Source organism: Heteronotia binoei, chromosome 16 (genome assembly GCF_032191835.1).
Source record: "Heteronotia binoei isolate CCM8104 ecotype False Entrance Well chromosome 16, APGP_CSIRO_Hbin_v1, whole genome shotgun sequence".
NCBI classification, from domain to species: domain Eukaryota; kingdom Metazoa; phylum Chordata; class Lepidosauria; order Squamata; family Gekkonidae; genus Heteronotia; species Heteronotia binoei.
The window spans coordinates 55,991,778-56,008,307 of record NC_083238.1 but is presented as its reverse complement, the minus strand read 5'-3'; the positions used below and the strand labels follow the sequence as shown (position 1 = coordinate 56,008,307).

The window sequence follows — 16,530 nt, the reverse complement described above, 5'->3', positions numbered from 1 at the left end:
CCTTGGGTCAGCCGTAGCTCTCTTATCTGGGAGAATCGGGTTTGATTCCCCCCTCCTCCACTTGCACCTGCTGAAATGGCCTTGGGTCAGCCAGAGCTCTCTTATCTGGGAGAACCGGGTTTGATTCCCCACTCCTCCACTTGCACCTGCTGAAATGGCCTTGGGTCAGCCGTAGCTCTTATCTGGGAGAATCGGGTTTGATTCCCCACTCCTCCACTTGCACCAGCTGGAATGGCCTTGGGTCAGCCGTAGCTCTCTTATCTGGGAGAATCGGGTTTGATTCCCCCCTCCTCCACTTGCACCTGCTGAAATGGCCTTGGGTCAGCCAGAGCTCTCTTATCTGGGAGAACCGGGTTTGATTCCCCACTCCTCCACTTGCACCTGCTGAAATGGCCTTGGGTCAGCCGTAGCTCTTATCTGGGAGAATCGGGTTTGATTCCCCACTCCTCCACTTGCACCAGCTGGAATGGCCTTGGGTCAGCCGTAGCTCTCTTATCTGGGAGAATCGGGTTTGATTCCCCCCTCCTCCACTTGCACCTGCTGAAATGGCCTTGGGTCAGCCAGAGCTCTCTTATCTGGGAGAACCGGGTTTGATTCCCCACTCCTCCACTTGCACCTGCTGAAATGGCCTTGGGTCAGCCGTAGCTCTTATCTGGGAGAATCGGGTTTGATTCCCCACTCCTCCACTTGCACCAGCTGGAATGGCCTTGGGTCAGCCGTAGCTCTCTTATCTGGGAGAATCGGGTTTGATTCCCCCCTCCTCCACTTGCACCTGCTGAAATGGCCTTGGGTCAGCTGTAGCTCTCTTATCTGGGAGAATCGGGTTTGATTCCCCCCTCCTCCACTTGCACCTGCTGAAATGGCCTTGGGTCAGCCGTAGCTCTCTTATCTGGGAGAATCGGGTTTGATTCCCCCCTCCTCCACTTGCACCTGCTGAAATGGCCTTGGGTCAGCCGTAGCTCTCTTATCTGGGAGAATCGGGTTTGATTCCCCACTCCTCCACTTGCACCAGCTGGAATGGCCTTGGGTCAGCCATAGAGAGCCAATTTGGTGTAGTGGTTATGTGTGTGGACTCTTACCTGGGCGAACCGGGTTTGATTCCCCACTCCTCCACTTGCACCTGCTGGAATGGCCTTGGGTCAGCCACAGCTCTGGCAGAGGTTGTCCTTGAAAGGGCAGCTGCTGGGAGAGCCCTCTCCAGCCCCACCCACCTCAAAGGGTGTCTGTTGTGGGGGAGGAAGGTAAAAGGAGATTGTGAGCCTCTCTGAGACTCTTCGGAGTGGAGGGCAGGATATAAATCCAATATCATCTTCCTCTTCTTCTGATAGCAGAAATTTGATTGGAAGTGCTGATTTTTTTAAAAAAAATGTTGTTTTGACGGCAGCTGCCAACACAGCACAAGGATCTACACTGTGTAACTGAAGTTAAGTTGTTGCCACCATGAACTTCCATCGATTACTACTAGTGTTCCCTCTAAGATGAGGAATTCACTGCCACAGCAGGTGGCGGTGGCTACAAGCATAGACAGCTTCAATAGGGGAATGGATAAGCATATGGAGCAGCGGTCCATCAGTGGCTATTAGCCACAGCTTATTGTTGGAACTCTCTTTCTGGGGCAGTGATGCTCTGTAATCTTGTGCTTGGGGTGGGTGCACAGTGACAGGGACTCTAGCTCCACCGGTGGACCTCTTGACAGCACTTGGGGATTTTTGGCCACTGTGTGACACAGAGTGTTGGACTGGATGGGCCACTGGCCTGATCCAACATGGCTTCTCTTATGTTCTTATGTGACACAGAGTGATGGACTGCATGGGCCACTGGCCTGATCCAACATGGCTTCTCTTATGTTCTTATGTGACACAGAGTGTTGGACTGGATGGGCCACTGGCCTGATCCAACATGGCTTCTCTTATGTTCTTATGTGACACAGAGTGTTGGACTGGATGGACCACTGGCCTGATCCAACATGGCTTCTCTTATGTTCTTATGAGTTAGTGAGAGCTAGCTCGCAGATTTTTAGCCTCCAGCTCACATAGTTTTGTCTTAGCTCAGGAAAGTTATGCAGTAGCTCACAATTTTAATGGCAGTAGCTCACAACTTTAATGCCAGTAGTTCACTAAATAGAAATTTTGCTCACAAGACTCTCAGCTTAGAGGGAACATTGATTACCCCCTCATTAAGCCCTGTGGATTAGAGGAATAAGTGTGCACGCACATGAAAGCTGATACCCAAAATAAGACTTCGTTGGGCTGAAAGGTGCCGCTGGACGCCAACTTTCTTCTTTCCAAGCCAGTTCGTTGTCTGCTCAATCTCCCCCTACCCAAGTTCTCAGTCATAGAGGACACAGGGAACTGTTACCTTTTCTCTTCTGGGAGAAAGAATCCATAATATACTTGCAATGGAAACATATATTGTAGTCTTATCATGGAACAGAACTGTAGTCCTCTGTTACAAATGACTCTCTTAGATGTCATCTGTTTTTGCCAAATTGTCATGCCTGGTAGTCCATTTTTCTGTATTCTGTAGAGTTGTTTTCTCATCCTTTTGTATGAGATCCCACCAACGACACTCATCAAACAAACCGTGCCCCGTCACAATCAAAGCGAATGGCCCACTCTCCCCCGCCCCCAGAACAGTATTTTTTTTTTTACATTTACAGGCATTCTGCCATTAAAGTTTTATCATTTACGGCAAGTTTTTGAGGACGTACAATATCGCAGTGCTGTTGTTGGCAATAAATTTTATTGCTAGGGCTTTAATGGATGATCCCTGGCGTAGTAGATTCCTGAGGAATTGCACGCTGAAGACCTTTTGTTGGTCAAGAAAAGGAAATTCATTCATTCATTTTTATTTACGTTATATATATATATATATATATATATATATATATATATATATCCTGCCTCTTCTGTGCAGACTCAAGGCGGCTAACAACATAAAATGCGCAGTAAACAATGAGCAATATTAAAACAATCAGATAAGTTGCAATGCCGTTACTTCAGGCATATAATATTTCCTTTCTCAAGAGCCAGTTGGGTGTAGTGGTGAAGTGTGTGGACTCTGGGAGAACCGGGTTTGATTCCCCACTCATCTGCTTGTGGCTGCTGGAATGGCCTTGGGTCAGCCAGAGCTCTGGCAGAGGTTGTCCTTGAAAAGGCAGCTGCTGTGATAGCCCTCTCAGCCCCACACAGGGTGTCTGTTGTGGGGGAAGAAGATAAAGGAGATTGTAGGCCACTCTGAGACACTGTCCTTGAAAGGGCAGCTTCTGGGAGAGCTCTCTCAGCCCCACCCACCTCACAGGGTGTCTGTTGTGGGGGAAGACGATAAAGGAGATCGTAGGCCTCTCTGAGTCTCTGTCCTTGAAAGGGCAGCTGCTGTGAAAGCCCTCTCAGCCCCACACACCTCACCGGTGTCTGTTGTGGGGGAAGAAAATATAGGAGATTGTAAGCCGCTCTGAGGCTCTGTCCTTGAAAGGGCAGCTGCTATGAGAGACCTCTCAGCCCCACCCACCTCACAGGGTGTCTGTTGTGGGGGGAGAAGATAGAGGAGATTGTAAGCCACTCTGAGTTGCTGATTCAGAGAGAAGGGCGGGATATAAATCTGCAATTCTTCTTCTTCTTCAATGTGTGCAGATCCTAGGCAGTTAGTACTAAAGCGCAATAGATCCAGATGCGGTGGCAACCGTCTCCCATTGGGTGTCATATGCCATCCGAAACAGTTCAGTCTTGTAGGCCCTGCGGAACAGTGGATGCCCAAGGTTGCTACTAGCACAACAAAAACCATAGCTGAATAATACATGGTGTGGCGCCCTGGCTCCACCCCCAGCCCTGCCCCACAGGCGGCCCTTTGGCAGTGAGGGGGCCTCAGTCTAGGTCAGGTGCCAGGTTAACGGCTTCAAAAATACAACAATACAAACTATTGTGCACAAACAAACACTCTTAACTGGTGTATATAAAGTTCTATTATAATGAAATGAACAGCCTACAACAGTGGGCATACATTCATACAGTATAAATAGAAAACAACAGTCTCAAAACAATATACCAAGGAGGACCCCACACAGTCACTGAGTTTTCCAAAATGAGTACACAGACTCAAAAATAATGTTCCTCAGGAGTCCCTCCGTTGTTTGTTGACTTCTGAAGGACAAATTCTAGCCTTCACGCAAACCCCGGATTTGATTGCGTTCCGCTGCTCCTGCAGCTTCCTCGTAAGTCAACTGAAAACTTCAGCCAAGTTCTTTCTCAAATGCCCATTTTCATATCTTAATTTGGGCATTTGAGAAAGAACTTGGCTGAAGTTTTCAGTTGACTTACGAGGAAGCTGCAGGAGCAGCGGAACGCAATCAAATCCGGGGTTTGCGTGAAGGCTAGAATTTGTCCTTCAGAAGTCAACAAACAACGGAGGGACTCCTGAGGAACATTATTTTTGAGTCTGTGTACTCATTTTGGAAAACTCAGTGACTGTGTGGGGTCCTCCTTGGTATATTGTTTTGAGACTGTTGTTTTCTATTTATACTGTATGAATGTATGCCCACTGTTGTAGGCTGTTCATTTCATTATAATAGAACTTTATATACACCAGTTAAGAGTGTTTGTTTGTGCACAATAGTTTGTATTGTTGTATTTTTGGATTTCATATATTGTGCTGCCACTGTTCTTTTGCATAGGTTAACGGCTTCAGCAGTACTGGTGGCTGGCTTTGCTTTCGGTCTCTCTGTCACCTCCTGGTCTCTGCCCCCTCCTGTGCTGCCTTCCCTCCCTTTATCCTTCCCCAGCTCCCTGGGTGCCCATTCCTTCCTCCTCCCTTCTACCCCACCCCTGGTTAAAGGGGGAGACACCCAGACTGTCTCCAAGGTGGGGCTGGCCCTTTTTCCTGCCTTGCATGAAGCGGCTGGCGTGTGGGCTGGCAGCCTCATCGGGAGGCTGTTGGGGCCTTTGGGGGCTGGCAGCTGCTGGCGGAGGTCAGGCAGGGCTGACCTCTGTGGGTCGCCTGCACCTGTGGGCGGGCCTGACAGCATGGGGACACTTTCACGTTGCGCCCCGGACTGTGGGGTGGAGGGGCATCTTCGGCCAGTCGAGCCGGCAGCCAGGTGATTGCGGGAGCTTCAGGGGTGTGGCGGCCCGGGATGGGGCCGTGCGGCGCTGTTGGCCGGCTGAGCCACGACATGCGTGGGCACGGGGGCCCCGGGGGCTGGTGGCAAGGGGCAGGGGAAGAGTCCCAGCCAGGACTGGTCGGAACACATGGCAGGTAGGGTCAGCAGGAGAGAAGGCGTGGCTCAGTGGTAGCCCAAAGGTCCCAGCCAACCAGAACTGTGTTCCTGTGCATTCCTGCTCTAAAAAAAGTCCTGCCAACCTTTATACACCAGTGACAGTTTCACAGAGGGCTCCTTTTGCAGCAGGAACTCCTTTGCATATTAGGCCACACACCTCTGATATAACCAATCCTCTTCGAGTTTACAGGGTTCTTCTTACAGGGCCTGCTGGAAGCTCCAGGTGGATTGGCTACATCAGGCGTGTGTGGCCTAAGATGCAAAGGAGTTACTGCTACAAAAAAAGCCCTAGTTTCACCTATATATATATGTCCATGTGGGTACATGCTTATCATATATCTCCACGGTAATTTTACTGTATATGGTAAACACAGGACAGAGTTTCAAGCATTCTGTTTCCCCTCTTTTCAGGGTGTTTATACTGTGCAGAAGGGGGAGGACTTTCCTTTTCATTGGTCATTTCTGGATTTTTGAAATGTTTACACTCACCCTCATTCTCTTCTTTTCAGGTGTGTGTGCAACATCGACTGTTCTCAAACCAACTTCAATCCTCTCTGTGCTTCCGATGGGAAATCTTACGACAACGCATGTCAGATCAAAGAAGCCTCCTGCCAGAAACAGGAGAAGATTGAAGTCATGTCTTTGGGAAGATGCCAAGGTAATGCTTCTGGAAGAATTAAATTCAGAGACTTGTCCTTCCTTTCTTCCTTCCTTCCTCCCTCCCTTCCTCCCTCCCTCCCCTCTGTCCCCCTCCCTCCCTCCTTCCTTCCACCCTTCTTCCTTCCTTCCACCCTCCTTCCTTCCTACCTACCTCCCTCCTTCCACCCATCCTCCTCCCTCCCTCCTTCCACCCATCCTCCTTCCTCCTTCCTTCCTTCCTTCCTTCCTTCCTTCCTTCCTTCCTTCCTTCCTTCCTTCCTTCCTTCCTTCCTTCCTTCCTTCCTTCCTTCCTTCCTTCCTTCCTTCCTTCCTTCCTTCCTTCCTTCCTTCCAGAACTCCCTTCAGAGTTTAACCATGCTAGTCACAATCTTACACCCGGCTTCACCCCTAAAGTCTCCTGGCTCCACCCTCCAAAGTCCCCAGATATTTCTTGAATCAGACTGGGCAATGTTGTCTCACTGACTGGACGGAAATTCTGACAAACACAAGGAAAGTATAATATAGTGGGTTCGATGCATTGAAGAGGCGAGATGGTAGTGATAATCAGCTCTTGATTGCATGCAGCATGGTAGGTGGCTTCACTAACAAGACTGGAGAACTGGGCCAATCGGGGCCAACTATATACAACTCTGGGTTCCCGCACAAGCACATGATTGGATCATTCAGACCAGCAGGGGGGGCATGATTGGTGCAGGGCAGCAGGGATTTGGATCCCGCTGCCATTGCTCCCAAGTTCCCAAGCTTGGTTCGTATAGCTCCAAGAAGCCAGGCAGGAACACTTAATCCAGTGCTCAGTTGAGTCCACTACACCACAGAAAGCCTCTGGATTTCCAAGATGTTATGTTCCAGTCTTCCTTCTTAATCTTCCTTGTATATTATCTGCACTGGAGAGTCCATGGCTGCCATTTCCCCCCATGCAATCTCTTCTAAATACATAGCAATCCTTAGCAATCTGATAAGCTCCCAGATGGCCTCTTAAATTAAGAAATTAAGAAAATATTCACTTAAATCAAGAAAAATATTCGCTCAAATCAAGAAAAATATTCGCTTAGATCAAGAAATATATTCGCTTAAATTGAGAAAACATTCACTTGAATTAAGAAAATATTCACTTGGGGGATCGGATTTTTGGAAAGTCATTTTGTCACAGTGGAATTCTGGGTTTCCCACTCACTCACCCACCCCTGCCCTCCCCATGTTAAAATTCAGGCTCCTATACTCAAAAGTACATAAACTGCCATTCAGCACTGGAGAAGATTCGCGCCTTGACAAAACTCCAGCAATCAGCTTTTTAATGATTTTCTCTAATGTTGAACTGAGGCTCCGGGTAAGTTTTGCTTCCTCCTCCAGTTCTGCATGCATTCATCCAGTGACATCTAGCGTTACCTGTGTGCTCAATTCGGTTTTATTCTTCTGTATAATTATTTTAATCAGGAATTGGGGTTGTTTTCATAGGTCTTTTTAATTTTTTTTTTTAAATCCAAGGCAACGCAAAATATGTAATTTCTCAATTTTGTCAGATTGTTGCTCAAACAGCATATATTTTGTTGATGAAATAATTAATATTATTTCAGCAGTCAAGTGCTGTCACCGGGTAGCTGGAGCAATTCTGCAAAACCCTTGCATAGGAAATCCCAGGAAAGAGCCCCACTGAGAGACTGCAGACCAGTAGTTTTTTGTCTTTGGGCTCACCCGAGCATTCAACAAGGAAAAAGGAAAGGTCCCCTGTGCAAGCACCAGTCGCTTCCGACTCTGGGGTGACGTTGCTTTCAGAACGTTTTCACGGCAGACTTTTTACGGGGTGGTTTGCCATTGCCTTCCCCGGTCTTTTACACTTTCCCCCCAGCAAGCTGAGGACTCATTCGACCGACCTCGGAAGGATGGAAGGCTGAGTCCATTCAACAAGACATGTGGTATAGTTCTCCCAAAAGTCTTCCCCTTCATATTATAACCTGCCTTCCTCTCTTCCTTGTGGCTCTCAAACATCTGACATTCATGTATTTAATGGGAGGGCTGTCAAGATGTAAAAGTTCAAGATTTACCAAAGGATTTAACAGGGCACAGCAGGTGGAGAGAAAACCCGATGAAATGGCATGTGTTTCTTCATTCCTTTCAGACAATGCAACTACGACCACAAAGACAGAAGACGGACATTATGCAAGAACAGATTATGCAGGTAAACTTCCTCTCCACGGTATAACCAATGCAGAGGAAAAGGTCAAGGTGCAGCGGGGGGAGGAGGGGCAGGGTGGCCTCATTCACTTTGGTAGGGGTGGAATTCTAGCAGGAGCTCCTTTGCATATTAGGCCACACACCCCCTGCTGTAGCCAATCCTCCAAGAGCTTATAAGGTTCTTTTTTGTAAGCTCTTGGAGAATTGGCTACATCAGGGGGCGTGGCTTAATATGCAAAGGAGCTCCTGCTAGAATTCCACCCCTGCATTTTGACCATATTTGCAAAAATTGGAACCCCCAAGTAGGTGTGTCTTTCATTCTCTGTATGAAAAGATAAATGTCCTTGTTTTACGTAGGATTTAGAGCTTTAATTAATGAGCCGCTGCAATTAACCGTTGTGGATTAGAGTTCTCTTCCCGGTTCATTCTGGTTAGTGGCTGAATCCTATAAAGCAAAGACCGGAGCATTTGAATGTTATTAACCCGAATAAATGAGATTGAAAGGAACCTTAAAACTGGTGTTTCTGTCGAGTTACTGTACGACAAACAGTTGGTATTGGATAACTTTCAGCTTTAGTTTAATTAATGGCATTATTTCGCTTGCATTGCCATGGCACCAAACTGAGGGGGGGGGGGGAAGCTGATGAAGAGTACATCTCCCCCCCCCCCCCCCCGCATTATTGCTTCCCCATGGTAAGAGGAACTGCAGGACACTGAAGCTGTCGGTGTTTCAGGGCTCTTTTTTTAGCAGGAGCTCCTCTACATATTAGGCCATGCCCCCCGATGTAGCCAATCCTTTTGGAGCTTACAGTAAGCCCTGTAAGAAGAGCCCTGTAAGCTCTTGGAGGATTGGCTACATCAGGGGGCGTGGCCTAATATGCAAAGGCGCTCCGGCTAGAAAAAGTGCCTTGTTTGAAGCCATCCTCTGAAAGACTTTTAAACCTGGCTCCTCCATGGTACTGATGGGGATTGAACTTGTTTGGTCGACCGAATTGTTTGGACTGCGATTTGCGGTCGTGCGAGCAAAGGTTTTTCCATTTGCGAATGTGACAAAAAGAGAAATGTTGAGGCTGGCATATCCCTTATTCGTGAGTCGTCACGGTTGTTTTGTAAATTGTGATACGACACTGATGGGCTTTGAACTTGTTTTGTTTTATGAAGCTCTTTGGGTTGTGACTGGCACTGGCCGATAGATACATGAACATAGATATAGATTGCAACTGTGCCAGAATGAGAAATATTAACAACGGCTATTATCCAGTGGTTGCTTTCGTTTCTCCAATTCTCCATTATCCCATGATACTGAGGGTCTTTCGACTTGTTTCTTATACGATGCTATTTGCCCTGTGATTTCCAGTTGTGCTGACCAATAGTTTCGGCAAATACGATAAAATGAGAAATGTTAATGATGGCTATCCCTTATGTAGCTATCCCTTATTGAGCATCTGGAGCAGAAGTCCATCAGTGGCTGTTAGCCACAGGGTATAATGGAGTTCTCTGTCTGGGGCAAGTAATGCTCTGTATTCTTGATGCTTGGGGGGGGGGCACAATGGGAGGGCTTCTAGCCCCACTGGTGGACCTCCTGATGGCACCTGGGTTTTTTGGCCACTGTGTGACAGAGCGTTGGACTGGATGGGCCATTGGGCCTGATCCAACATGGCTTCTCTTATGTTCTTATGTCTGGGCAGTGATGCTCTGTATCCTGGGTGCTTGGTGGGGGGCAACAAAGTGAGGGCTTCTAGTGTCCTGGTCCCACTGGTGGACCTCCTGATGACACCTGGGTATTTTAGCCACTGTGTGGCACAGAGTGTTGGACTGGATGGCCCATTGGCCTGAACCAACATGGCTTCTCTTATGTCTGGGGCAGCGATACTCTGTATCCTTGGTGCTTGGGCGGGGGCAACAGTGGGATGGCTTCTAGTGTCCTGGCCCCACTGGTGGACCTCCTAATGGCACCTGGGTTTTTGTCCACTGTGTGACACAGAGGGTTGGACAGGATGGGCCACTGGCCTGATCCAACATGGCTTCTCTTATGTTCTTATGTGACACAGAATGTTGGACTGGATGGGCCATTGGCCTGATCCAACATGGCTTCTCTTATGTTCTAATGTGACACAGAGTGTTGGACTGGATGGGCCACTGGCCTGATCCAACATGGCTTCTCTTATGTTCTTATCCATGAGTGGTCGCTTTTTTTTTTCCACCCTTACATTGTGAATTATCCCCGTTTCCTCTCTTCAAGAGATCCAGAAATGTCATGCTAGAGAGTCTGCAAGATTTCCATGGAGTCGTTTCAAGGGCATCAACATAATCAGTTAATAGCAAGAGCAATCAGAGATTAAAAATCCATTTGTCTTTCAACAAGCGCTTCCTTTAAATCTCATGCCGCTTTCAGTGGAAACAAGTGAGCCATGCCAACTTTGCAGGGATGCAGGTTAATCCGTGCAGCATCCAAACAGTTTCAGAAACTAGATTTTTGAGAGAGACAGAGACTGAGAGATTAGCATGCCATAAAGCTGGAATCGGTGCTTTCCTATTGTGCTTTTCAAGCCAGTAGATCAAGATGGGTTCTTGTTGTTGTTCAGTCGCACAGACGAGTCCAACTCCTTGCGACCCCATGGACCAAGTCACGCCAGGCCCTCCTGTCTTCCACCATCCTCCGAAGCCTGCTCAAATTCATGTTGGTTGTATCAGTAACGCTGTCCAGCCATCTCCTCTTTTGCCGTGGCGCAGAGTGGTAAAGCAGCAGTACTGCAGTACTGTGGTCTGAACTCTCTGCTCACGACCTGAGTTCTATCCCAGCGGAAGCTGGTTCAGGTAACCGGTCCAAGGTTGACTCAGCCTTCCATCCTTCTGAGGTCGGTCAAATGAGTCCCCACCTTGCGGGGGGGGGGAGTGTAAGAGACTGGGGAAAGCAATGGCAAACCATCCCGTAAAAAGTCTGCTGTGAAAATGTTGTGAAAGCAACGTCACCCCAGGGTCGGAAACGAATGGTGCTTGCACAGGGGACCTTTCCTTTCCTTTTCCTCTCCTTTTGCCTTCTGTCTTTCCCAGCATCGGGGTCTTCTCCAGTGAGTGCTCCCTTCTCATTTGGTGGCCAAAGGATCTGAGCTTCAGTTGCAGCATCTGTCCTTCCAAGGAACAGTCAGGGTTGATTTCCCTTAGGACTGACTGATCTGATCTTCTTGCAGTCCAAGAGACTCTCAAGAGACTTCTCCAGCACCACAGCTCAAAAGCATCTATTCTTCTGCGCTCGGCCTTCCTTATGGTCTAGCTCTCGCAGCCATACATTACTACTGGGAATACCATCACCTTAACTATACGGATTTTTGTTGGCAGGGTGATGTCTTTCCCAGCATCAGGGTAGCTGTGTCCATCTGTCTGTAGCAGTGGAAAAGAGCAAGAGTCCCGTAGCATTTGGGTTGCCAAGTCCAATTCAAGAAATATCTGGGGACTTTGGGGGTGGAGCCAGCTGACTTTGGGGGCATAGCCAGGAGACTCTGGGGGTGGAGCCAGGAGCAAGGTGGTGACAAGTGTAATTGAACTCCACAGGGAGTTCTGGCCATCATATTGAAAGGGACCACACACCTTCGTATCCCACGTTTCGCAAATGAACTTCATCCAAGAGCCATCCTGTAACCAAACATCAATGATGTCAAACTAAGTCATATTCAATTTCCAAAAGATGAGCTTGTGCCTTTTGGAAACGGAATATGTCTTAGTTTGACGTCATTGATGTTTGGTTAGAGGGATGGCTCTTGGATGAAGCTCATTTGCGAAATGTGGGATACGAAGTCGACAGACACGTAAACGGAACCCAGTAGCTTTGGAGCCTTTGTTTTGGGAGATTGGATCAACCACAGCTTTTGGAACTGACTGCGTTTGAATGTTCCAGGGGAAGCTTTTTCAAATGGACTCTTTGCAATCTCCTTGGGACCTTCTTAAAATTCATGGTGGAATCCATCCCCTCATAGAAACTTCCTGTATATTTGTGGTATCTTTATAAACTATTTGGACACTGTACTCCCTTATTGTTTATTAATTTCTGCGAACACAGTGGTTGTGCTTTGTGACAAATTTTGGTAGAGCTACTGGACTCTTTCTCTACTTTTCAGGTTGTTTGTGTCTTCAGACCTAGCTGAAGTGAGTGTTAAAGCAAGCCTGTGCTAGAATGCAAAGTTAATGAGATATTTTAAGAACAGATTTCCCCCCCCCCTCCCTTGGAAATGATAAATGGCTTTAATTTATTTAGAAACGCCAATGAAACATCGTCTTGGTTCAAGCTTAATGTAGCATTTTGAAACAGAATAGATACGTAAATGTTATTTAAGGTTTACCAAATGTTTTGGGTTTTTTTTTTCCGGAAGGAATCTTTAATTTTTATATCTTTTCCCGAAAGGATTGATTTGCGAAGATTTAGAAATCCTTTCCAATGAAACATTCTGGGAAACCCGTAAAAAAAAAAATTGCTTGTGCAAATTTTCACAGCTTGACTTGAGAAGGGTGAATGGGAATACTCGGACGGTGATCCTATAAAAACACGGCGAGGGACCATATAATTGCTGCAGCCTGCAATTTCTTTTCTCGTGCCGCAGAAAGGGTGCTTTTGTGGAAAGGAACTCTTTTCACCGCAGAACAGGTTTTGAAGCGAAGCACTTGGCTTTTGCCCCTGACACGATGAACAATGAAACAGGATAGACTTACCCCCATTGGTTGGCACGTCTTGATGTTTCACTTATAAAGATTCCGCTGTAAGGCAGTGTGGTGCTTTCCCGCCTGCCTGTTAGACATGGTGTGAATAGACAATAAGCTGTGTGCAGACATAAACATCTTAACACATGCTCTGAAGACCGTTAAAAAAAAAAAGTCCCTTGTGCAAGCACCAGTCATTTCCAACTGTGGGGTGACGTTGCTTTCACGGCAGGCTTTTTACGGGGTGGTTTGCCATGGCCTTCCCCAGTCATCTACCCTTTCCCCCCAGCAAGCTGGGGACTCATTTGACCGACCTTGGAAGGATGGAAGGCTGAGTCAACCTGGAGCCGGCTAACTGAACCCAGCTTCCTCCGGGATCGAACTCAGGTCGTGAGCAGAGCTTAGGACTGCAGAATTGCAGCTTTACCACTCTGCTCCACGGGGCTCTAAGCAGCACCATAAAGACCAACAAAATTTGTAGCAGGGGAGGACCTATCTGAAGAAGTGAGCAGAAACCCACGAAACTGCCTACTCTGCCACAATTTTCAGTAGAGGAAAGAAAGTGGCTACACAGTAAGATTGAGACAAAGCAAAACCACTGCGCACACAGAAATAAATAAACAATAAGTGAGTACATTGTCCAAATGGTTTATAAAGATACCACAAATATACAGGAAGTTTCTATGAGGGGATGGATTCCACAATGAATTTCAAGAAGGTTCCAAGGAGAATGCAAAGAGTCCATTCAAAAAAGCTTCCCCTGGAACATCCAAACGCAGTCAGCTCCAAAAGCTGCGGCTGATCCAGTCTCCCAAAACAAAGGCTGAGTCAACCTCGAGCCAGCGACCTGAAAACCCAGCTTCCGCCAGGATCGAACTCAGGTCGTGAGCAGTGCTTAGGACTGCAGGACTGCAGCTTTACCGCTCTGTGCCACGGGGCTCTTTTCTGAAGACCGTTACCCTGCACTTAAAATAGATGTGCAGTCATTGTGCATAAACATAAAGGCAGTCCTCTATGCAGAGAAGGAGCTTGGAATTGTAGGGTTGCCAGCTCTGGGTGAAAAAGTGCTTGGAGATGTTGCTGCAGGGCTTCTTTTGTAGCGGGAACTCCTTTGCATATTAGGCCCCACACACACACACACACTCCGATGTAGCCAATCCTCCTGGAGCTTACAGTAGGCCCCTGTAAGAAGAGCTCTGTAAGCTCTTGGAGGATCGGCTGCATCAGGGGTGGAATTCTAGCAGGAGCTCCTTTGCATATTAGGCCACACACCCCTGATGTAGCCAATCCTCCAAGAGCTTACGAGGCAGTTTTCTCCATAGGGAATAACAGAGTTCCCAGCAGACATTTCCCTCCCCTCCCCCCGCTTTCTGACAACCCTGAAGCGGGGGGAGGGCCTCCAAACCGGGGTATCCCCTGCCCCCACCTGGGGATTGGCAACCCTAGTTACATGATCCAAGTCGGGAAACTCCTGGAGATTTGGGGTTGGGACCTGGGGTGGACGCACAGGAAAATTCAGTTGCAAATGATTGCTAAAGTGCATTGAAAGGTGCACTAAACAACATGCGTGAAAGCAGCCTTCCACTGCTAAAGGAAGTCTCCTTGGTTGGGGGGGGGGGGGTATTGGATCCAAGTGATAGTCAGTTGCTTCAGCTAGGTCTGTAGTCGTTTTTGCCCAGTTCCCCTCCTTACCGCCCAAGCTCCATCCCATGTTGCCTTTTGTCCATGCAGGTCCTAGGATCCCCAGCATAGCTTATTTTGGGGGGGGGGGAGTCCACAGGGCAGGGCCAGCCCTAGGATGCATGGCACCCCAGCCAGCTTCAGTGCCCACTGTCCCCCCCCCTGCACCGTACCCCACTGCCCCCCTCCACGGCACCTCTCCCTCCACGGCACTTCTCCCTCGATTTTAATGCCTAGGAACAGGCGGTGAAGCTTTGCGCTCTCTGGGTTCTTTCAAAGCCGCCTCCCTGTCAATCAGCGGGTAAAGCCACATGGAGGCCAATAGCTCCTATGTCCTCCCTCTGACACACTCACTGTCAGTAATGGGGCAGTGGCAACAGGAAGGATGAGCCGAGTGAGCCATGGAAAAAGCAACGACAGCCGATGACTCCTCCCCACTTCCTTCCCATGCGATCCAGGGAGGAAGTGGTGAGGAGTCAGTGGCGGCCACTGCTCTTTCAGCTGCTCACTTGGTTCACCCTTCCTGCCGCCAATGCCCCAGCACTGATCGTGAGTGCACCGGAGAAAGGGCATAGGAGCCACCAGCCTCCATGCGGCTTTACCCACTGATCATCTGATTGGCGGGGGGTGGCCTTGAAAGAGCCCCAGGAGCGTGGCACTTCACTACCCATTCCCAGGCATCCAAATTGGGAGGGAGGGAGAGGCAAATAGGGATTTGCCTAGGGGGCATGTCAGGGGCGAGGGCCGATTTTGGCGCCCCCACCCTGCTGACACCCTAGGCAGATGCCTAGTTTGCCTAGTGGGCAAGCTGGCCCTGCCCCTGCGGATTTTCCCTTCCTTTCTCACCAGCTGAAAAGCCAGCTGGATCCGACCCTCCGTTTGTGTACTCAGAAACTGAGACTTGTCGGATGGCGCTCAGGTAGGCACACGGCGATCTCCTCGAGATATTTTGTTAGCGTCGACGTTAACTAGACTGCAATTCAGAAGAGGCCTGCCTTAAAATCGGGAAGTGCCTTTAGGGTATCACTGCGGGGGAGAAACACCGAAGTTAAAGCAGCATCAACCCACTAAAAAAAACCCTCCCACTTTGCAAATTATTAATCGGGAAGCAATAAAACCAAGGTTCACGAGAAGTTCACACCTCGGTTTCGGCAGCATTTGCAAAATGCTATTCCGTACCCATTCTTCCCTTCCCTTCATATCTGCAGTGCCGCTTTGATGGCATTTGGAGATTATTTTATGGGTGCCTCCTGTATTCCTTAGCTCAGTGGATTTTAATGCCTCTCGTAATGCTGATTGCTGTGGGCAGAATAACAATTTCTCTCCGATAACATCCCCGAAATGAGCCCTTTCAGATTACACGCTCGGAATGTATTAAAAGAGGGTCCCTTTGAGGCTGCCTTTTTTCTAATTGGCAACTTGGGGGGGAAATGGCTCCCGTTTTTATTTTGTTTGTATAATTTCATTGAAGATTGTGAATTGCTTTTCCTGGGGAGGAGTGGGATCATCACGTAGGAATCGCTGATGCTCCACCTGCTCCTGTTTCCTTGGCTGGGATTGCCAGCAAAATGTATCTCCATGGAAGGCCGTGTGTGAGTGAGAAGACAAAGGGAGAGTTGACAATCCTCCAGGACCAGTGCTGGCAACTGAAGGGGAAAGAGCAGAGAAGGAATCCCCTGGAGCCATAGGGTTTAACCACTGAGTTTTAGGTGAATCCTAGAGCATCACGCACACACAATGACATCACTTCCGAAATTCGCCCTGGAAGTGACACTGCAGTGTCCTGGTGATACCAATTCCCCCTATCCATTGAACAGCAGTGGGAGCCGGATGCCAGGGGCAGGAAGTCATCAACCAAAGCAGGAGACCTGGCATCCACCTGTGCAGCTGGCATTCGGGACCAGGACTAAAGGGTTGAAATTAAATCAGACAAGTTTCCAGCTCAACATTAGGAAGAACTTCCTGACCGTTAGAGCGGTTCCTCAGTGGAACAGGCTTCCTCAGGAGGTGGTGGGCTCTCCTTCCTTGGAGGTTTTTCAACAGAGGCTAGATGG

General features: G+C 48.4%; 1 protein-coding gene across 1 annotated transcript in view; it reads left to right on the top strand.

The window, feature by feature from the left end:
• The window catches only part of TMEFF2 (transmembrane protein with EGF like and two follistatin like domains 2), a 358,980-nt gene that overhangs the window by 270,542 nt on the left and 71,908 nt on the right, over positions 1-16,530 (top strand). Inside the window, exons 6-7 of the mRNA XM_060257062.1 lie at positions 5,782-5,930; positions 8,049-8,108. Coding sequence (XP_060113045.1) covers positions 5,782-5,930; positions 8,049-8,108 — 209 coding nt within the window. The remainder of the gene's footprint in view (positions 1-5,781; positions 5,931-8,048; positions 8,109-16,530) is intronic.